At 44.6% G+C, this 24237-nt stretch overlaps 1 protein-coding gene across 2 annotated transcripts in view; it reads right to left on the reverse strand.

The window, feature by feature from the left end:
• Positions 1–24237, reverse strand: part of SH2D4B (SH2 domain containing 4B) — a 179663-nt gene that overhangs the window by 39746 nt on the left and 115680 nt on the right. Inside the window, exons 6-7 of one of the 2 annotated variants that reach the window (XM_064290321.1) lie at positions 16616–16832; positions 4462–4589 (exon numbers count right to left, since the gene is read on the reverse strand). In XM_064290321.1, coding sequence (XP_064146391.1) covers positions 4462–4589; positions 16616–16832 — 345 coding nt within the window. The remainder of the gene's footprint in view (positions 1–4461; positions 4590–16615; positions 16833–24237) is intronic. The other variant, XM_003418591.3, reaches the window with a different exon arrangement.

Raw genomic sequence — 24237 nt, forward strand, 5'->3', positions numbered from 1 at the left:
GGCATTCCTCTCATCTCAGCCTTCTCCTCCAAACATGCTGGCATGAAAGTCTCAGTGTGGGAGGGTAGGAGGTGGCACCATTCATTCCCTTTGGGCCCCCGGGGACTGCACTGTCTACAAAATGGGGGACCGACTCCTCCTAGTGGGACCCTCTCTATGATTGTCAGAAAAAGCATGGCAATAGCAGCCCACCCAAGTGCGGCTGACCCTACCCGAGCACAGATGAGATTCGCTGACAACAAAGGTGCAGTGTCCCTCAGGATTACATCATCCACTGCACACCCCATTCTGTGAAAAGCCCTGACGGCAAGCTGCAAGACAGCCACAGGGTTCTTGCCAAGACAACAGACCATGGACCTCACTGCAACTGTTTTCTAGAAGCAAAGCTCAGGAAGAGAAATGGGTTCTAACAATCCAATGTTTAGACAAAAGAAATTCTTAATAACTTTAAATACACGTAGGACTTCAAGAATAGATTTTTTCCGCCAAAGACAAGCTTAAATGCATTAACTTTTCTCCAGAGCATATGAGTATATCTAAAAGTCTCCCTGATAGCCTCTGGAACACAACAACAGACAAAGGGGAAACAAGGAGTTATTTACCCTCATTCTTTTCCAGAGAGAAAACATTATCAAGAACCCTGTCTTACCAGAGGGAAGCCTACCCTCACCCCTGTGCTCTGGACCCATTTCACAGAATTGTTTCCCCAAGGAGGTGGGGCTTCTGCATTGACCTTAGACTCCAGGAGACTGCACCACTCACACTGATATGGCCTGTATACCAGACAAAACACTTTTCTTCACTTAATCATAAAAATCTTGTGACATAGATGTTATAATCCTGATTTTACAGTTGAGGAGTTTCAAAGACACGCCCAAGATCATTCAGCTGCTAGGTTCTAGAGTGGGCCCATTTCTTCAGATTCTTTGTTCACCATGCTCTTTGGATCACACCACAGTACATCCCAATGTGTGGCAGGGAAGGGAAGAGAAGTCACACTAATCATCTTTAATCTGCATCTAAAATCCAGCTAAATTAACTAGGAATGTTTTACCCAGGAAAGAAAAGACTTACATTGGGACTGCATGATTGGCTCAAATCCTTCTCCCCTTCCTGTCTCCACACTTTTGACAGATGGTTCTGCAGTTCCTCCCACAAAAGGGACAGAACATATTTTATATTCTCCCATACTTCAACTCCGTAACATGATGTGGCCAAAGGCATGAGGCAGGAGTGACAGTGTGCCAGCTCTAAAACCAGACTTCAGGAGCCTAGCCTTTGCTATCTGCTCTCTTGTATTTTCACCATCGCATGTGCCTGACCCAGGAAGATGAGAGCCACCCAGCTAAGATGTCCTGGCAAGCCCAGTCTAGAGCACAGCCTCCTCCTACCTGCAAAAACTCCCTAACTGCCTCTGGGCCAGGGAGTTCCCACCTCTGTAAGGATCAGTGCCGAGAAGTCCTACCAGGGATGACGTCAGGTCATCCCTAGCTGGGAGAGAAGTTGGACCATATCAGTAGTTACAGACTTTAGGATGTTAGGAATGAGTAGAACAAAAGATCTTGGAGGCCAAAACGGGTCTGCTAACTCTTTGCTTTTCCAAATGTCAGGCTGGGTTCTCAAGAGAAGCAAAATCAGCACAGTATATAAACATATATGGAGAGAGAGAGATCTATATAAAGGAAATGGCTCACACGGTTGTAGAGACTGGGAAGTTCCAAGTCTGAGGGTCAGGCTAGAAGCATCTCCTGACTCACATAGCTGCAGGGCTGACTAACCCAAGATTGGCAGGTCAGACAGCAGGCTACTGGTTTATAGGCTATGGAGGCTGCCTAATCCCAAGATCAGCAGGTAGGCTGCTAGCTCAAGTCCCAAGAACTAGAGGTCAGATGATGAACCAGATGCAAGACCCAGAGCGAGCAAAAGGCTATGAGTTTTGCCAGAAAATCCACATATATTGAATGCAGCCCAAGGAAATTCCCTTTCAACCAACTGGTTGCTCATAGCAGATTACATCATAGAGATGATTATATCATTTCATAGCTGCCAAACTACATCATAACTGCCAAACCACTGAGAATCATGGCCCAGCCAAGTTGACACACAACCTTAACCATCACACCAAGCAAGGGCAATCTATAAAAATGTCTACTGCCTGTGATTACCATTGGAGCCCTGGTTGCTCTGTGGCTAAAAGCCATGGCTGCTAACCTAAAGGTCGGCAGTTTGAATCCATCAGCTACTTCTTGGAAACTCTGTTGGGCAGTTCTACTCTGTCATATAGGGCTGCTATGAGTCAGAATCAACTTGATGGCAACAAGTCTGGTTTGGATTTTTGGTATGATCACCATCACTTAAGAACAGGGCATTTTCTCACTGCAGCTAAGGAAAGAATATAACCTGAGAATACGATACAGTCCTTTCCAAGCAAAAACAGCTTTTCACTCCCCACCTATGAGCCTTTTTATTCCACTCTATCACAAATGAATGACAATTTTGCCACTAAATAGCTCCCATCTTGTGTTTTAGCAACTTTCCTGGATATGTTCTGGTACAACTGCCAAAAGAACATGAAATCAGTTGCATAAATTGTAAAACTTAAATCACAGTCCATCTTGTCCTACCACAATATGAAAGTTGCAATTTTTCTTTCATCAAGGTAGACAATAAAGCTGAAGATAAATTTGAGCACCTCCACTGAGCTTTCTCAATTAGCTACTACAAACACCGCCCAGTAACTTGTGCCTCTATCCAGCCCCACCTCCGCAAAACTATTGAGTTGCACTACACAGGAGCCTAAGACACTAGGGCCGTGTTTCCATGATTATAACATAAGAATGAATAGGAAAGGGGCGATACAAACAGGAGCCCCATCAGGGGCTGCAGGGACAGAGAAGTGGTATGGCCCGAGAGGCAAGGACTCTCTGAAATCCACTGCAGGGACACATGGCTCAGTCACCATGAGCACTGCCTCCTAGTGGCCATAAAGTGGGCCATAAAGAGCCACTCCACCCTCTGCTGGATGTGCAAGGCCTGGAGGAAGAAAGGTGTCTAAAACGACAATGGTTCATCTCACTGAAAGACACACTGGGTGATGGCTATGGCTGACTGTACTGTCATTCAAAACTTGCTGCTGCACCTCAGTGCCAGGCCTGCTCAGACTAATGGAAAGTGAGCAAAACTGACCCAGTCAGCTCCAGGCAGAATGTTGAGGAGCCACAGCATGGTTCTCCATGTCTCTCTTCTCCTCTGTGCTATGGATCAAATTGTATCCCCCCAAAATAGGTGTCGGAATCCTGACCCCTATAGCTGTGGATATAATCCTGTCTGGAAATCAGGTTTTCTTTTTTATGGTAATGAGGCCCTATCGGTGCAGAGTATGTCTTCTGAGTATCACTTCTGAGTGGTAGAAAGAGCAGCACAGACCCAGAGACAAGCAACCACAAACAGAGGAAGATAGATCCCACATGAAGATTGCCAAGGAGCTAAGGAATACAAGGGCTACTAGAAGCTAGAGGAGACAAGGACAGCCCTTCTAAACCAACATGCTGAATTTGTGAGGTCTATCCTCCTGAACTGTGAGAAAATAAGTTTCTGTTTTTTAAAGCCACTCACTTGTGCCATTTCTGTTACAGAGGCACTAGATAACTAAGGCACTCTGCCATGGAAGAATAAAAGTTTCCGGTAGAGCCAGATCCTTCAGCCTGAGGCCCAAGGTCAAGTCCACAACTGACCCCCAACAAGGTCATAACATGGGTAAGAAATGAATGTTTTAAGTCCATGAGGCTTTGGAATTCTTCGTCACTGTGGCAGGATCAAGCCCAACCTGACTGGCACAAAATAGCGATGCCACTGGTAGAGCTCAACAATGGCAACAGAAGAAAATGCTAAGTTTGACTTAGATGTGTTTCTGCACCTGACCCCTAGCCAGGTGGCAGGCAGCGGTTGAGAGTTGAATACAGACATAGGGCCCTGACCCCCTGAAGCACACAGCCAACTGGGAAGCCCAGCCTAACCTGCTTCTGTGTGGATCTGGGTTTTCTGATTGCTCCCAGCTTAACCTCACTCAGCAGGCCCTGAGGCGACTTACACACTTACCAGGGCCCAGTGCAGAGAGGCACTGCGTGGTCTTTGGAAGTGGAAACCCTGGAACCTAATCCCAACTCTGATCCTTCATTCCTCCCATAGATATTTGCTGAGCCAGGATTGGGAAAATTAGACAAGGTCTGCATGGGGTGCTGGGGCAGAGTGAAGGAAGCAGAGTATAAAGTCCTCTAACCAGTTGCTGTCGAATCTATTCCGACTCATAGCAAACTATGCTCCATAGGGTTTTCAATGGCTGATTTTTCTAAAGTAGATCTACACCCCCAAGGATTGCAGTCCTTGAGGACCTCCTCCCCAACCTCAGAGCAAGGCAACAATGTGAAGCCATCTTCCCCAGGGCCCAGAAAGCAGTCCAACCGTGGAACCAGGGTGCGATGGAGGTGGTGTTCCTCTCAAAGCCAGCGTGTCGAGGCAGTTGCTCCTTCTTAAACCATTGGACTATGACTGCTCTGGAGACTGGGCGCAGGGGGCGCTCCCAGGCCCTGCTGGGAGAGACAGGGAGGGAGGGAGAGCCACTGTGAGATGGATAAACAGAGTCCCACATCCACACACCAGCAGAGAGGATTAAATGAGATCAGATATTTAAAGGCAATTTGCAGATTATAATGTACCAGCTGTTATTACTTTTCCCAAAAGAAAACTGTTATCCTTTGTTTTGAAAAAAGCCCCACAGGTGGGAGTGAAAGAGAGACTAGGAGGGAATGTCTGGGGAAGAAAAGCGTATTTCCTCCTAGAATGGCCAGGGCATAAACATCGGCATGCATGTTTGAAGAGGGATTCTAATGAAACGGGGGCAAAGTTATTAATCTGTGAGTGTTCCCCATCTCCCTCACCCCATTGCTCCCTCCTCTATGCCTTCCCCTCCCTGCCCTCTAAGGTGAAGCCTGCCCTTGCCCACTAGCTCCAGGCTGTCTGAGCAGAAGCAGGACAGTGAGTGGAGAGAAACTAGACAGCCTAGATTTGCACTAGAAATTGATGAGATTTACAACTGAAGAAATGAAAAGAATACCAATAGAAGGGGAGATGGAGGGAGACCAGGAAGAACTGCACCTGTTGACATTTGACAGGGAATTCCAGGAAGGATTGGAAGATACTGAGACTGAGGTAAGAGTACCTGAAGAATTTATGGGTAATAAATTAGATACTTTTTTGATATTTCCTCACAAGTGAGCCTGTTTTTTTTGTTGTTTTGTTTTGTTTTGTTTTTTTCTGTTTTTTTTTTCTCACAAAAATTTCAATTGTGTTTGTGTCTGATCTGTGGTTCTTGAATGCACACAGAGACTGGGCCACAGAAGACCATGTTATATTCCAGCTACACTAAAATGTAGCACTGTAAGAGTTCAACAGCAGTAATGTATAACAGGAGTAATGTGTAACAGGGAGCCAACAACTATTTGTTAAATTAATAAATAGTATGACCACACTGCATTAATTTATGATATGAAAACCCAGGATCTGAGGAGCAGGAAGACCTTGTGCCCACCTGGAACAAACATAGCCTTTTCATACTTTCCAACTGAAAGGCAAGAACCTGGTAGATTCTTATGCTGTAATTTCTATCCACCCAATGGTGGAGCACTGGTGGTTCAGTGGTAGAGCTCTTGCCTTCCATGCAGGAGACCTAGGTTCAATCCCCAGCCGATTTACCTCATGCGCAGCCACCACTATCTGTCAGTGGATTTTTGTTTGTTGCTATGATGCTGAACAGGTTTCAGTGGAGCTTCCAGATCAACATGAACTAGAGAGACAGGCTTGGGGATCTACTTCCAAAAATTATCCACTGAAAACCCTATTGGATCACAATGGTCAGATCCTATTGTGCATGGGATTGCCATGAGTCAGGTGCTGACTAGACAACAGCTAACAACAACAACAGCATCCACCTAACAGGCAATGGAATCTAGGATTCACCGCTGTTGTCACTGTTTTTACAATATAAATATCAGTTATCCCCTTCTGGAGCCCTAGTTGCACAGTGGTAAGAGCTCAGCTGCTAACCAAAAGGCTGGCAGTTTGAATCCACCAGCCGCTCCTTGGAAACCCTATGGGGCAGTTGTACTCTGTCCAGACAGGGTCACTATGAGTCAGAATCGACTGAACAGCAACTGTTTTTTTGTTTTGTTTTGTTTTGTTTTTTGTTTTTTTATTCCCTGGAACATTTTGACCCTGAGCTCAGTGCCTCCTTGCAAGCCCCAGAATGAGCCCACTTGGTTTATTTTTACTTTCACTCAAATGAATTCACTTACACAAGCATAAAAACTGCATTAATAATGTCAATTGTAGAAAAGATGTAAGAAAGACAGAGGGTGAGTTTACCTTAAAAGTCTTCCTTGGTAGAATCCCTTCAGCAAGCCCTAGGCCTTGCTCTCTGCTGTCCCCTTCAGTGTCCCCATTTGTTGACCACTGACAAGTTCCCACTTTCTCAGGCAGCATAACACAGACCTGGCCTATCCTCACAACCCAACAAGTACCTATGCTTAGGAAAAAAAACATAAGTCCCATTTCTAGGACTCACTCTCCTTAGAAGGCAGGAAGAATTCATTTACTCTTGTTGCTTTTGTTAGCAGAGAATCTGATTCCCCGGGATATAAATGCTTAGATGGTGTGCTCCAAGGGGTCATGGGGCAAAGGTCTCACTTCTGTGACAGGAATGCCCTCCCATCAGCAGTGCTCCTCCACCCTCCACACAGCCAGGCAGGAGCTGAGAGCAGTGCAGCCACAGGCATCGGTTCCCTAGGGCAACCACAGGAGGTGTCTCTCCCAGTGCCTGGGTCTCCCAATCCATTTGCAAATCCCTGGTCCTCGTGGGTGGCTCTGCACTCCTAACTGATAACTACAATAGCCAGTCCAGAGCAAAGCTACATGAAGGTCACAAGCCATTTGGGTCTCAGGAACCAGTAATAGGTTTCTTTTAAAATCCACAGATAAGGGGAAGAACTTTCTACTTATATCCTCAAATTTGGGAAATGCACAAGAAAATTGGGCCTCATAAAAATCAAGCCCACCACGTGCCTGACAGTTTGTCATACTGTGGGGGCTTGTATATTGCTGAGATGCTGGAAGCTATGCCATCTGTATTCAGATACCAGCAGGGTCACCCATGGAGGACAGGTTTCAGCTCAGCTTCCAGACTAAGACATACTAGGAAGAAGGACTCAGCAGTCCACTTCTGAAAAGAATTAGCCAGTAAGAACTTTATGAATAGCAGTGGAACATTGTCTGATATAGTGCCAGAAGATGAGCTCCCCCAGGTTGAAAGGCACATAAAAGATGACTGGGGAAGAGCTGCCTCCTCAAAGTAGAGTCAACCTTAATGACCTAGATGGAGTCAAGCTTTTAGGACCTTCATTTGCTGATGTGACACAAATCAAAATAAGAAGAAACAGCTGCAAGCATCCATTCATAATGAGAACCTGGCATGTACAAAGTATGAATCTAGGAAAATTGGAAATCATCAAAATGAAATGGAATGAGTAAACATCAATATCCTGGGCATTAGTGAGCTGAAATGGACCAGTATTGGCCATTTTGAATAGGATAACCATATAGTCTACTATGCCAGGAATGACAACTTGAAGAGGAACGGTATTGCATTCATTGCCAAAAGAACATTTCAAGATCTATCCTGAAGTACAATGTTGTCAGTGATACAATAATATCTATATGCCTACAAGGCAGACCAGCTAATATGACTATTATTCAAATTTATGCACCAACCACTAAGGCCAAAGATGAAGAAGCTGAAGATTTTTATCAGCTGCTGCAGTCTGAAATTGATCAAACATGCAATCAGGATGCATTGATAATTACTGGTGATTGGACTGCAAAAGTTGGAAACAAAGAAAAAGGATCGGTAGTTGGGAAACATGGCCTTGGTGATAGAAACAATGCTGGAAATCAAATAATAGAATTTTGTAAGACCAATGACTTCTTCATCACAAATACATTTTTTCATGAACACAAACAACACCTATACACATGGACATCACCAGAAGAAATACACAGGAATCAAATTGACTATATCTTTGGAAAGAGACAATCAAAAACCTCAACATCATCAGTCAGAACAAGGCCAGGGTCCGACCGTAAACAGACCATCAATTGTGCATATGCAGGTTCAGGTTGAAACTGAAGAAAATCAGAGCAAGTCCACGAGAGCCAAAATATGACCTTGAGTATATCCAACCTGAATTTAGAGATCATCTCAAGAATAGTTTTGACATGTTAAACACTAATGACCGGAGACCAGACAAGTTGTGCAATGACATCAAGGACATCATACATGAAGAAAGCAAGAGGTCACTGAAAAAAGAGGAAAGAAAGAAAAGACCAAGATGGATGTCAGAGGAGACTCTGAAACTTGCTCTCAAACATAGAACAGTTAAAGCAAAAGGAAGAAATGATGAAGTAAAAGAACTGAACAAAAGATTTCAAACAGCAGCTCAAGAAGACAAAGTATTATAACGACACATGCAAAGCGCTGGAGATAGAAAGCCAAAAGGGAAGAACACGTTCCCATTTCTCAAGCTGAAAGAACTGAAGAAAAGATTCAAGCCTTGAGTTGCAGTAGTGAAGGATTCTATGGGGAAAATATTAAGCAGCACAGGAACCATCAAAAGAAGATAGAAGGAATACACACAGTTATCATACCAGAAAGAATCAGTAGACTCTCAACCATTTGAAGAGGTGGCATATGATCAGGAACCAGTAGTACTGAAGGAAGACGTCCACGCTGCCCTGAAGGTACTGGCGAAAAACAAGGCTCCAGGAATTGACGGAATATCAATTGAGATGTTTCAACAAACATAGTGCTCACTCGTCTATGCCAAGAAATTTGGAAGACAGCTACCTGGCCATCTGAGTGAAAGGGATCTATATTTATGCCTATTCCCAAAAAAGGTGATTTAACTGAATGCAGAAGTTATCAAACAATATCATTAATATCACACACAAGCAAAATTTTGCTAAAAATCATTCAAAAGAAGCTATAGCAGTATATCAACAGGGAACTGCCAGAAATTCAGGCCAGATTTAGAAGAGGACATGGAACCAGGGATATCATTGCCCATGTCAGATGGATCCTGGCTGAAAGCAGAGAATACCCAAAGGATGTCTACCTGTGTTTTATTGACTATGCAAAGGCATTCGACTGTGTGGATCATAACAAATTATGGATAACACTGCAAAGAATGGGAATTCCAGAACACTTAGTTGTTCTCGTGAGGAACCTTTACATAGATCAAGAGGCAGTTGTTCAGAAAAACAAGGGGATAGTAAGTGGTTTAAAGTCAGGAAAGGTGTGTGTCAGGGCTGAAACCTTCCACCATACCTATTCAATCTGTATGCTGAACAAATTATCCAAGAAGCTAGACTATATGAAGAAGAATGGGCCAACAGGATTGGAGGAAGACTCATTAACAAACTGCATTATGCAGATGACACAACCTTGCTTGCTGAAAGTGAAGAGGGCTTGAAGCACTTAGTAATGAAGGTCAAAGACCACAGCCATCTGGATTACACCTAAACATAAAGAAAACATAAATCTTCACAACTGGACCAGTAAGCCACATCATGATAAATGGAGAAAAAAATGAAGGTGTCAAGGATTTCATTTTACTTGCATCCACAATCAACACCCATGAAAGCAACAGTCAAGAAATCAAAAGAGGGGGAGGGAGGGAGAGGGGTGGGAGACGGGTACTCGCTAATTGGATGGTAGACAATTATATTCAGGGAAACAACGATGTCAGTATGTAAAAGTTGACAACATTAAAACAATAAAGAGAGACTAAGAAATGTAGTCATAGATCTTTCATATGACAGAAAGTCAAGGCAATATAAAGAAATAAAAGTTAGGTTTAAACTTAGAAAAATAGGGGTAAATATTAAGGTAACCAGAAAGGAGACTAACAATCCTACTCAACAAAATAAAATACAAGAAAAAACTAAAGACTCAGCAAAAACAAAATCAACAACAATGAATAAGATGAAAAGACAATATATAAAGATAAAATAGCACAAAAAGTTAAGTGGGAAAAAGAAACTGTCAACAACATACAAAAATAGACATCAAAACAACAACACTAAACTCATACCTATCAATAATTACGCTGAATGTAAATGCAGTAAATGCAGCAATAAACAGACAAAGTGGCAGAATGGATAAAAAAGCACAATCCTTCTATATGCTGCCTACAAGAGACACATCTTAGACTTGGATTCACAAACAAAAAATCACCAAGGATGGAAAAATTATATCAAGCAAACAACAATCAAAAAAGAGCAGGAGTGGCAATATTAATTTCTGACAAAATAGGCTTTAAAGTTAAATCCACCACAAAGGATAAGGAAAGAAACTATAAAATGATTAAAGGGACAGTATACCAGGAGGATATAACCATACTAAATACTTATGCACCCAATGACAGGGCTGCAAGACACCTAAAAAAAACTCTAACAGCATTGAAAAGTGAGATAGGCAGCTCCACAATAATAGTAGGAGACTTCAACACACCACTTTTGGTGAAGGACAGAACAACGAGAAAGAAGCTCAATAAAGTCACGGAAGAGCTAAATGCCACAAACAACCAACTTGACCTCATAGACATATACAGAACACTCCACCCAACAGCAGCCAAGTATACTTTCTTTTCCAGTGCTCACAAAACATTCTCTAGAATAGACCACATATTAGGTCACAAAGCAAGCCTGAACAGAATCCAAAACATTGAAATATTACAAAGCATCTTCTCTGACCATAAGGCCATAAAAGTAGAAATGAATTACAGAAAAAGCAGGGGAAAGAAATCAAACATTTGGAAAGTGAAAAATACCCTGCTTGAAAATGACTGGGTTATTGAAGACATTAAAGATGAAATAAAGAAATTCACAGAATCAAATAAGAATGAAAATACTTCCTATCAGAACTTTTGGGACAGAGCGAAAGCAATGCTCAGAGGTCAATTTCTATCGATAAATGCACACGTACAAAAAGAAGAAAGGGCCAAAATCAAGGAATTATCCCTATGACTTGAACAACAAAGAGAGCAACAAAAGAAACCCTCAGGCACCAGAAGAAAGCAAATAATAAAAATTAGAGCAGAATTAAATGAAATAGAAAACAGAAAAATAAAATTGAGAGTTAACAAGACCAGAAGCTGGTTCTTTGTAAAAATCAACAAAATTGACAAACCTTTGGCCAAACTAATATAAGAAAAACAGGAGAGGAAGCAAAAAACCTGAATAAGAAATAAGATGGATGACCCAACTGAAATTAAAAGAATCATATCAGATTACTACGAAAAAATAGTACTCTAACAAATATGAAAACCTAGAAGAAATGGATGAAATTCTAGAAACCCACTACCTACCTAATTGAACAAAAACAGAGGTAGAACAACTAAATAAACCCATAACAAAAGAAGAGATTGAAAAGGTAATTTAAAAACTCCCAATAAAAAAAACCCTGACCCAGAGAGCTTCCCTTCAGAGTTCTACCAAACTTTCAGAGAAGAGTTAACACCACTAATACTAAAGGTATTTCAGAGCATAGAAAAGGATGGAATACTCCCAAACTCATTCTATGAAGCCAGCATAAATCTGATACCAAAACCAGGTAAAGACACCACAAAAAAAAAAAAAAGAAAGAAAATTAGAGACCTATATCCCTCATGAACTTAGATGCAAAAATCTGCAACAAAATTCTAGCTAATAGAATTCAACAACATATCAAAAAAATAATTCACCACAACCAAGTGGAATTCAGATTTTATGGAGGGGTGGTTCAACATTAGAAAAACAATCAATGTAATCCATCATATAAATAAAAAAAAGACAAGAACCACACGATATTAACAATTGATGCAGAAAAGACATTTGACTTTTTTTTTTTTAACGGCAACTCATGATGAAAACTCTCAGCAAAATAAGAATAGAAAGAAAAGTCCTCAACATAATAAAGGGAATTTCTACAAAGTCAACAGCCAACATCATCCTAAATGGAGAGAGTCTGAAAGCATTCCCCTTGAGAACAGGAACCAGACAAGCACGCCCTTTATCACCACTCTTATTCAACATTGTGCTGGAGGTCCTAGCCAGAGCAATTAGGCTAGATAAAGAAATAAAGGGCATTCGGATTGGTAAGGAAGAAATAAAACTATCTCCATTTGCAGTGACATGATCTCCTACACAGAAAATCCTAAAGAATCCTCAAGAAAACTACTGAAACTAATAGAAGAGTTCAGCAGACTATCAGGATACAAGATAAACATGCAAAAATCAGTTGGATTCCTCTACACCAACAAAAAGAACATCGAAGAAGAAATCACCAAATCAATATCATTTACAGTAGCCCCCAAGAAGATAAAATACTTAGGAATAAATCTTACCAGAGATGTAAAAGACCTATACAAAGAAAACTACAAGACACTACTGCAAGAAACCAAGACACCTACATGAGTGGAAAAACATACCTTGCTCACGGATAGGAAGACTCAACATTGTAAATATGTCTCTTCTACCAAAAGCGACCTATAGATACAATGCAATTCCAATCTAAATTCCAATAACATTTTTTAATGAGCTGGAGAAACAAATCACCAACTTTATATGGAAGGGAAAGAGGCCCCAGATAAGTAAAGCATTACTGAAAAAGAAGAACAAAGTGGGAGGCCTCACAGTACCCGATTTTAGAAACTATTATACTGCCACAGTAGTCAAAACAGCCTGGTACTGGTACAATAACAGATACATAGACAAATGGAACAGAATTGAGAATCCAGACATAAATCCATCCACATATGAGCAGCTGATATTTGACAAAGGCCTAAAGTCAGTTAAATGGGGAAAAGACAATCTTTTTAACAAATGGTGCTGGCATAACTGGATATCCACCCACCAAAAAATGAAACAAGACCCATATCTCACACTATGCACAAAAACTAACTCAAAATGGATCAAAGACCTAAATATAAAATCTGAAACAATAAAGATAATGGGAGAAAAAATAGGGACAAGGCTAGGAGCCCTAATACATGCCATAAACAGTATACAAAACATTACTAACAATGTGCAAACACCAGAAAAGAAACTACATAACTGGGAGCTCCTAAAAATCAAACACCGATGCTCATCCGAAGACTTCATCAAAAGAGTAAAAAGACTACCTACAGACTGGGAAAAGTTTTTAGCTATGATATTTCCGATCAGCATCTGATCTCTAAAATCTACACGATACTGCAAAAACTCAACTTCAAAAAGACAAATAACCCAATTAAAAAATGGGCAAAGGATATGAACAGACACTTCACTAAAGAAGACATTCAGGTAGCTAACAGATACATGAGGAAATGCTCACGATCATTAGCCATTAGAGAAATGCAAATCAAAACTACAATGAGATTTCATCTCACTGCAACAAGGCTGGCATTAGTCAAAAAAACACAAAACAATAAATGTTGGAGACGCTATGGAGAGACTGGAACACTTATACACTGCTGGTGGGAATGTAAAATGGTACAACCACCTCAGAAATCGATTAGGCACTTCCTTAAAAACCTAAAACTAAAACTACCATAAAAAAAAAAAAGAACTACTATAGGATCCAGCAATCCTTGGAATATGTCCTTGGAAAATAAGAGCCTTTACACAAACAGATATATGCACACTCATGTTCGTTACAGCACTGTTTACAATAGCAAAAAGATGGAAGAAACCAAGGTGCCCATCAGTGGATGAATGGATAAATAAATTATGTTATATTTACACAATGGAATACTGCACATAGATAAAGAACAATGATGAATCCATGAAACATTCCATAATATGGAGGAATTTGGAAGGCATTATGCTGAGTGAAATTAGTCAACTGCGAAAGGACAAATGTTGTATGAGGCCACTATTCTAAGAACTCAAGAAATAGTTTAAACAGAGAAGAAAATATTCTTTGATGGTTATGAGAGCAGGGTGGGCTGGAGGGAGAGGGTTTTTCACTAATTAGATAGTAGATAAGAACTATTTTAGGTGATGGGAAAGACAACACGCAATACAGGAGAGGTCCACACAACTGGACTAAACCAAGAGTAAAGAAGTTTCCTGAATAAACCGAACACTTCAAAGGCCAGAGTAGCAGGGGCGGAGGTTTGGGGGCCATGGTTTCAGGGGACATCTAGGTTAATTGGCATAATAAAATCTATTAAGAAAGCATTCAGCATCCCACTTTGCAGAATAGCATCTGGGCTAGCAAGAGGCCATCTAAGATGCATCAATTGGTCTCAACCCACCTGGAGCAAAGGAGAATGAAGAACACCAAGGACACAAGGTAATTACAAGCCCAAGAGACAGAAAGGGCCACATTAACCAGAGACTACAACAGCCTGAGACCAGAAGAGCTAGATGGTGCCCATCTACAACCCATGACTGCTCTGACAGGGAACACAACAGAGAACCCCGAGGGAGCAGGACAGCAGTGGGCTGCAGACCCCAAATTCTCATAAAAAAGACCAGACTTAATGGTCTGACTGAGACTGGAAGGACCCCGGTGGTCATGGCCCCCAGAACTTCTGTTGGCCCAGGACAGGAACCATTCCCAAAGCCAACTCTTCAGACATGGATTGGACTAGACAATGGGTTGGAGAGGGATGCTGGTGAGGAGTGAGCTTCTTGGATCAGGTGGACACTTGGGACTATGTTGGCATCTCCTGCCTGGAGGGAAGATGAGAAGGTAGAGGGGGTTGAAGCTGGCAAAATGGACACGAAAAGAGAGATTGGAGGGAGGGAGCAGGTTGTCTCATTAGGGGGAGAGTAATTGGGAATATGTAGCAAAGTTTTTTTGTTTTTTTTTGAGCAAGGTGTATATAAGTTTTTATGTGAGAGACTGACTTAATTTGTATACTTTCACTTAAAGCACAATAAAAATTATAATATATATATATATATATATATAAAGACCAGACTTAATGGTCTGACTGAGTCTAGAAGGACCCTGGAGGTCACGGTCCCCAGACCTTCTGTTAGCCCATGACAGGAACCATTCCCAAAGCCAACTCTTCAGACAGGGATTGGACTGGACTATAGAACAGAAAGTGATGCCGGGGAAGAATGAGCTTCTTGGATCAAGTAGACACATGAGACTATGTGGGCGGCTTCTGTCTGAAGGGGAGATGAGAAGGCAAAGGGGGACATGGGAATAAAGGGTGAAGAAAAAGAGTGTGCTGTCTCATTGGGGGAGAGCAACTGGGAGTATATAACAAGGTGTATATAAATTTTTGTATGAGAAGCTGACTTGATTTGTAAACTTTCACTTAATGTATAAAATATATATATTTTTAATATTTTCACTTAAAGCACAATAAAAATTTAAAAAAAAATAGTGGTAGAATGATTTGGAAAAGGATAGCGAGAATACATGCACAACTTGAAGAATGCAATCAATGTCAGTGAATTGTACATGTAGAAATTGCTGAGATGGTATAGGTTCTGTTGGGTTTATTTTCATCACAATAAAAGAAAAAAGAAAGAAAGAAACTGGGAGTCTCCATAAGAAACTAAGCAGCTGGTTATCTGTGGGGAGAGGGGGCTGAGGAGATGCCGGACCAGGACGGGAGTCAGACCTTTCTCTGGGTACCGTTTTATGCTTCCTGGTTTGGGAACCACAGAAATAATGAAGGTGGGAGGGAGGGAGTGAAGACACAGTGCACTCTCCCCATACTGCAGGGAGGGAGAAGGGGTTATGAATAAATCCCAAATCCCAGTTGAAGCAAAACTCAGACCTGCTGTAGTTAGGAATCCAGAAGCACCTACCAGCCAACTCTGGGCCTTCACCAGGGGCAGCAGCTGCCCAGCAATGATGGGGAGGGCAGAGGGCCACCAGAGTCTGAGCTTCCAAACAAGCAGAGGGTAAAGGGGCTTCGGGGGACTGCCGTCTCTTAGTGGTCTAGCCCTCGTGGGAGGTCACCACAGTGTCCTTGCCAAGCTCCTCCGGGAAGGCAAAATGTGTGTCAGGACCCTCCTGCCCTCAACTTCCAGCTCATCTGCAAACCTGTCACTAGAATCAGCATCACCTGCGGTTACAAACAGCAGCCAGCCCTCCTTTGGTGGCGCTGGGCCACATTTAACCCATGTTAAGTTTTACATTACAAGATCTCAATCTAGGGTCTGTAGACCTCTAAGAGCCTGGCACTGCAGGCAAACATTGCATATCGTCAGGGAGGGAAGGACGCACAGCTTTCTTCAGATTGGCAAAGAAATCTGTGACTCCGAAAAGGGTGAGCCCCGGAACTTCAGGGTGAGTGGAAATCTTGAGCCCCCACCGGTCTTCTCTCACCTCCCACCCCAATTACACAGCCTGGGAAACTTAGGCTCACGGAGGAGAAATAACTAGCCCAAAATTTCATAGCAAGTCTGGGGCAGAGCTCAGGCTGGAACCCCTGTGCCCTTGCCACTGCCCTCTCACCCCCTCACCCTCCAGCCTGAAGCCTTTCCCCAGCCACGCCTACGCGGAGCCCCTACCCACCTGACGCGCACCGTGAGGGGCAGCGGCCGGCCAGGGCCTGAGAACTGGTGATAAAGTCTCGCCTCCTGCTGGTGGCTCTGGCCGAGCTTCTGAAACATGGAACTGAGGCCGGCGACGGTACCCTTCTGGATGGCGCGGAGCGAGTGGCGCCGGTACTCTTCCCGGGCGCGCTGGGCGCAGCGGCTCCTCTCCTCATCTGAGGCCTTGGAGCGGCGCACTGTACAGGGGGAGACAGCGGTCCGCCCAGACCCGCAGCCCAGGCAGGCAAGGCGCAGGCCAGGGGCCAGAGACTCCCGATCTGGCCACCCAGGCCCACCGTGGGCTGCATGGACCCTCAGGGCCCGGAGTGGCAGGGCGGGTCCAGCCCCAGCCAGCAGCCCTAGGGAGGGCCCTCGGGGCGGGGCGAGTAAAGACACTCATGACAGCTTGATGTCATCTGGCTGTTCCTGTGACCCCAGTTCAGGCTTACCCAGTGACATTTGGATGGAAATGTACATCCCTTATATGTTGCTATCCAGGGCAATTCCTCAAACCCTGCTTCACCCCCGCCCCATTATCACCCTAATCCTCCCCTCCCCCCAGCTTAAGGGCACCTGTCAAAGTGGTTGGCAACTTCAAATGCCACAACTGTCACCCACACTCATTCCTGCTCACTCTGTGCCAAGCCCTGGAATCCCAGCTTTTCCTGCTTTATCTCATTATAGCCACTTCCCCCAGCCACCAAGGGGCACATCAGGATTTCCAAGTTATAGGGTGACACCCAGCCTCTGGGAGGTTAAATAGCTAGTAAGGGACAGAGCTGGGGTTGGAACACCACGTGTCTAGCTCCGACACCTCACACCTCCCAAGCTTCCTTCACTTAAAAGCTAGGTGTATCTGACACCTAGGTATACCCTACAGAAAACCCAACCTCATGTTAAGAAAAGGGAAACTAAATCCGTTGCAGTCAAGTCAGTTCCTACTCATGGTGACCTTATAATAGGACGGAGTAGAGCTGCCCCTTAGGGTTTCCAAGGAGCAGCTGGTTGATTCAAACTGCCAACTTCTTGGTTAGCAGCCAAGCTCTTCACCATTGCACCACGAGGCCCAAAGAAGGACAGCGGCTCATCTGCTGGGCCAGCAGGCAGGCCTGGCCAGGTGCCCTCCTTTCTGTGGCCACAGGTGAGCTGTGGAACCTCCATGTCCCTATGCTGCAGCCCTTCCTTTTTTTTGCCTCCTGTGATCTTGCAGCTGGCAGGTGTGTGTGCTAGAGGGAGGGGAAGTTTACAGAACTCCAGTGTCTAGAACACAGTGGGCAGGTGATGCGTATTTCTGGATGACAGAATGTACTGAGGAAGTATTTATCTCCATGCCAGGTCCTGAGCTAGACAGAGATGACCACGAAGCAGACCCTCCCCCAAGGCACTCAGAGCCAAGCTGGGAAATGAGACCAAGATGTACCTCTAACACACGGAGTGGGGGCTTTGTCAGCATTCTGGGAGGCATAGCTCCACGGGAGGCTGGAGAGAACAAGAGGAATCTCCAAAGAAAGAAGAGGGAGGGGCACTCCTGGGAGAGAATCTGGGCTCAGTGCCCAGTTGCCTATCTGTACATTCCAGACACTAGGAGCCAGGGTGCCCAGGGAGGGGCTATGCATCAGAGAGGGGCTTTCCTCAAAAATAAACACTAGTAGTTGGTGCCCCACAAGGGCCAGTGACCCCCGGAAAGTTTATAGTCCTAGAGGGACAGCCACTCAATGACAGACAGACAGCACAGGTTGCAGAGGCAAGTATTACAGAGGAGGAAGACAGGCTGTTGAAACTCCCATGGGTGAGGCCACTGAGCCTCTCCTCACGTAGAGACTAACTTTATCCTCCAGAAGCCCAGCCCTAGTCTTGCCACTCTCTTCCTCAAAAGCCTTCAGCGCCAACCAGGACCAGAAGAACCTCCAGCTAAGCCCAGCCTAAATCGCTGACAGCAAAATCATAGGCAATGATAAATGGTTGTTGCTTTCAGTCCCTAAGGTTGGGGCTGGTTTGTTAGGCAGCAATATTTAAGTGATTCATGTTTTATTAAAGAAAGTCCTCCCCAACTTCAGATGATAAAGGTGATCTATATTCTCTTCTCAAAGTTTCTCCATTTTGTTTTTCGTATTTATGTACTATAATCTATCTGGAATTAAATTCTTCTATTTTATGAGGTAAAGGTCCCTGGGTGGCCCAAAACTGAAGGGTTAGTGGTTTGAACCCACCCAGTGGTGCTGCAGACAAAGGCCTGGTGATCTGCTTCCATAGAGATTACAGCCAAGAGGGTCCTGTGAAGCTCAGTTCTGCTCTGTAACACATGGGGTTGCCACAGGTTGGAATCAACTCGAGGGCAACAGGTTTGGTTTTTTTTTTTTTGGTTATTGTATGAGGTAGAGAGTCCTAATGCCTATCTGTTAATTTTTTTCTGTATTTTTGAATGTTTGAAATATTTCATAATTAAAAATAAAAAATCATTTTAAAGAGAAATGTGTATTTACTATAGGAAATTTAGAAAAATTAAAATTCACCCATAACAGCACTCAGCAGTAACCAAAAAAAAAAAAAAACAGCCTTCAGTGGCTCCCACTGCACCCAAGATAAAGTGCAAACACCTTGGCCTGGTAGGTGAGCCCTCGTGAAGGGTCCCACCCACCCCTGTGACACAATGGGTTTTATTTCTTGTGGCCTTTCTGGCCTTGGGTTTGTGATTCTACCAAAACGATTGATCGGGACCCAATCTGCTAAAGAATTGATGGGTTTGCTATCCACATAAGCGGCTTGCAAGGGACTGGTTGATTTCCTATCTGCATAAGCAGCTTGCAAGGACTGGTCAGTTTATGATCCACCATAAATTGGTTGGGGAAGCCCTGCTCAGTCTGACTTTTACTAGAATTGGCTGGGTGGGCCTGCCCAGTGATGATAAAAACCCTAGAATGTGTAGGCTCAGGCGAGCCAGAAGGGAAGCATATTCTTTGGGCACGGGGCCCTAAGCTGAGAACATCTTAGAAGAGCTGTAACACAGGCCAAGGGCTGTAATACTGAGTTGGTAACACTTACTTGGCTGATAACACTGAAGACCGAGAGATATGCCGGCAGTGGCAGGAACCATGAGACCAGCAGACCGTGGCAGTGGGCAGAGTCAGCCCATGGAGTGGAGCTGAGCACCTCCGGGCAGCAGGTCACTAACAGAACTGAGTGTCTCCAGGCAGGAAGTGACCAGTGGAGCAGAGGCTTAGGCATACATTGTCCAGGGATTGCCTATAAAACAGTTTTGCTTCCAGAGCTGCTGTAATGCTGGCCTAGCCCTGGCACTGGCCATGTTGTCCCAGAGCTGCTGGCTGAGAGCTGGACTAGCACACACAGGGGCCAGACCCAGCCAAGAAAAGCCACAGACAAAGACAGAGAGAAAGAGAACGAACACAGCCACGGCACGGCCAATTAGAGCTGACAGCACAGCCAATCAGAGCTGACAGCACGTGCAAAGACAGACAGACAGATACCTGCTGACACCTGGTCCATGACGTGACTGCCCAATGACACAGAAACAGACATGGATAATTTGGGAAGAGTGAGCGGGTCAACTTCTAGACATAAGTGAGTTTCCTACGATGCTAAGTGGGGTATTCACAGGAGTAGAAGGGACCAGTTCACCTCAAAAATTTTCTTATTGTTTACTTTTTACTTTCTATAAATAATTCCTGTTGCTATCTAGTCGATTCCAACTCATAGCAACCCTATAGGACAGGGGAGAACTGCCGCATAAGATTTCTAAGGAGCAACTGGTGGATTCAAACTGCTGAGCAGCCAAGCTCTTAACCACTGTGCCACCAGGGCTCCATAAATAATAACAGCTTTCAACTGCCAACACTGTGTAAGTTGCTTGTGCCTATGCCGCAATCGGATCAGATAATGGAGTCCTCATCCCAGCAGTCTGATTGCTGCTGGAACTGTGCAATGACAGTTCAGCCTCACTGTCTGTTCATTTGGCCTTGAGTGCCTCCCCACCCTGCGCTTCAGCTCCACTGAGCTCCCTACCTATCTGCAAACTCCCTCCGCAGGTGGCTGTGGTTCTGCCATGCGCATTTGTCCACCAACTCGGACCAACACTGAACGGGCACCAGGGTCAGCTCAGAAATGCCAGGCAGCAGCACTGAGGGGACCCAGGGTGGGAAAGGCTTCAGGCAGGAGGTGGTAGGTCTCTGCCCTGACCTAGGCAAAGCCAGCCCTACAGCCAGCCTGAACTGTGGGAAGGGGTGGTGTGGAGTTGGACAGGCCTAGGCCAATGGGCAGCTCCACAGCTTTCAGAAAGCCTGAACTTCTCTGGGCCTTGATTTCCCCATCTGTCCAACTGGAAATGGCACAAATGTCTGCCTCACCAAGTTATTGTAAAGATCAAATGAAATGTATAAAAATAATGTAAACCATCAAGTGCTTTGGGAACACAATGTCTTATGGAATCTGGCTTCTGGCTTCGACTTTTGCCTCAAATCACCAAGAGCTGAGTCTGGAGCCAGGCTGCATGGGCTCAGATCCTGGCTCCACTGACCAGCTGTGTGATATTAGACAAGTTCCTGAGTCACCGTGCCTCAGTTTCCTCATAAGTAAAATGAGAACGATGGTAGTCCCAAACTCATAAAGTTGTTATGAAGAATATAAAAGCTGATAGCATAAACCCTTCAGAGCCATGCCAGGCACACATCAAGCACCGTGGTAAGTGTTAGCTGCAGCTCTTCTTTGTATGAGGCCAAAATGGAGCCATGACATCTGGCCGGCCCAGAGAAACACAGAACCTGCTCTGGGTCAGTTCTTGAGCCACTTTCCTTAAACTGGACTCTGAAATCCTCAAAGGTTGCTTTAGCTCTTTCACAGGAGCTTGCCTGGAGAATGGATTTGGACCCATGAATCTGCCATGGGAAAACCCTGCTGGAACTCATGGAAGACCCCCACTGCACCCCAACCCAATGAAAACAACCAAAACTAAATCAGAAGCAGCCACAAGCAGCTCTGAAGAAAGGCCTGGAGATCTCCTTCCAAAAATCAGCCAATAAAAACCCTGTGGATCACAACAGTCCCATCCCCAGCTGATCACAGGTAAGGTATCGTGCAGGACCAGGCAGCTTTTCATTCAGTCGTACATGGGGTTGCCACGAGTCAGAAGCTGACTCAACAGCAAGTAACAAGTCTTAACATTTCACCAAGGGAGATGGAAAGCCACTGAAAGCTTTTAAACAGGAAAGCAGGATGCTATTTTCATTTTTAAAAGGTTGGTTTCACTATAGTGTTGATAATGAATCTGACAGGACCGAGAATCAAGACTCGGAAAACCAAAATCTAGCTAGAGAGCAATGAGCAGTGGGTACTCTCTGGGATGGATAAATTCAAAGAATATTAAGGAATTGGAATCTTTATCACTTGGCAAGTTTTGGGATTAAAACCCATAGCCATCCAGTCAATTCCAACTCAGGACCACCCCACAGGGTTTCCAAGGAGCAACTGGTGGGTTCGAACTGCCAACCTTTCAGTTAGCAGCTGAGCTCTTAACCACTATCATGGATTGGTAGTGAGCAAAACAGAGAGACCAGGTTGGGGGGATGCAAGGGAATGAGTTTGGGATGTGTGGGGTGGAGGTGCCTGTGGAATTCCAGGGAAAGGGTCTAGTAGGCTATACATTCTGGAAAAGAATGAGCTGCTGGTGCTTCATGAGACTGCTCTCTAATGAACTTGTTTCCTGGGCCCCTGCCCTCTCCCCCTTCCTTTCCCATGCCAAAGAGGGGCAATGTTCCACGAATTCAGATGAGCCAGTTACAGCCCCAGTGAAACCAAGAGTTTCAAAACAACATCAAGGTGTAGTAGCCCCCTGGGTGAATAATATCCCTGAAAATCAGTGAATAACCCTATCTGCAGGAGAATGCCCATAAAAGCATAAATTCTGTATGTGTATAGGTGTGTTTCAGTTCTGCTCCACATCCTGCTCTGTGTGAGCTGGGCAGCTTCAGTGACCATTCCTACCCGTTAATTCCTTACCTATAAAATCCTTTGAGACTTAGATGAGAATGTACACAGAAGTGGTTTAGACAGCTCCTGCCACGTGGTTCCACAGCTCACTAGCTGTTAGCTATTGTTATTGTTGCTGTGTCCTGTGAGACAAAGGGACTGGAATGCCACCTTGGTCATCCTCAAAAAAGTGTCCGTCCCTGGTAGGCACAGGGCACTCCCACAGGGGAGGTGGGGAAGTGGGCAGGGGTGGGGCTGGGCAGAGGCCTTGGGAGGCAGTCAGGGTTCCTGTTAAGGAAATGGGAAAATTAAACCTTTTGTGAAAAGGGGAGCCTTTCTGACCCCTGGGAACAGAAGCAGGTGGTCCAGCTTACAGGGAATACACACACAGGCCTCTGTGACCCAGCAGGCTAGAGTAGCAGTCACCCGAAGAATGGCGGGGTTTGTCGCTCAAGACAATGAACTCTGAGATACGAACCTCAGGGAAGGCACGCGAGGGTCACTCCCAGTTAAACTTCAGCCAAGGGAAGGGAGTCTCAACAGGATTCCGAGGTCTGCAGCAAACTGTCCTTGTCTGCTGGTGATTCCCGATGGTTGCCAGGAGTGACCCCGTGTGGAAATTAGGAGCAACTGCAGGAGTTCCTTAAGACCAGTGAGCTCCTGTCACCAGTGTGGACGTCAGACTCCACTCTGGAACTGCACTGGTCCCCAGGGATCATTGAGCAATTCAAGAGTAGAGAAAACTAAGGGCTGGTATCACTCTGAGTCTTAAACTAAAAATATATGGCATCATTTGCACCTGGAGTTTAGAGAGCAGTCCAAACTGGTTTTCTCCCATCTCATAGAAAAAGCTCTTTTGTGTTGTCCTTTAGCTTTCCTTCCAGCCCAACATTCTGCTCTTCCCCACTCCATCTCCAGGCCAGAGCCCATCCCCACAAGCCCCTTCTCCTTGTCTACAGCATGTAAAATCACTGACATTAAGCCAGACTCAAGATTACACTCCTTTCTAAGAAGGGAGGGAATGGATCCAAGAAAACAAGACTCCGAAACTCCGTCCTGGCCTTAGCACACATTTCATCGCTCAGCTCTGACAACAACCGGCATGGATTGAGAAAACTAGAGCGCAGACTGGTGCGGGAACCACACCAGAATCTCAGTTCAAGGAGACAGCCTGACCACAAGTTTGGCTGGCAGCCCCCAAAATCCTGTTTACAACAACAACAATAATAAATGTGCAATTTTTGTAAACAATATCATTTATCAAGTTATGCTGCTGTTAGCTGCTGTCAAGTTTGCTCCGACTCATGGCAAGCCCATGCACAATGGAGCAAACGTTGCCTGGTCCTGACCATCGCTGTGACCCTTGGCATGTGTGATGGTTAATGTTATGTGTCAGCGTTATGATTCTCAGTGGTTGGCATGTGCTCTGCCATAACATAATCATCTTCCATTTTGTGATCTGATGTTAGTAGTCCATCAGTTGAAAGGGGAGTTTCCTTGATGGTATGTCCTGATGTTCCACCAAAGCTAGCCGGTCTTCTTGACCCTGCTCTCTTCTCATTCTTCTGGTTCTTGGGACGTAAGCCTGCAGAAGCCTTTAGCCTATAGTCTGACCTGCAGGTT

The sequence above is a fragment of the Loxodonta africana genome, chromosome 8 (genome assembly GCF_030014295.1).
Source record: "Loxodonta africana isolate mLoxAfr1 chromosome 8, mLoxAfr1.hap2, whole genome shotgun sequence".
In the NCBI taxonomy this organism is placed as follows: domain Eukaryota; kingdom Metazoa; phylum Chordata; class Mammalia; order Proboscidea; family Elephantidae; genus Loxodonta; species Loxodonta africana.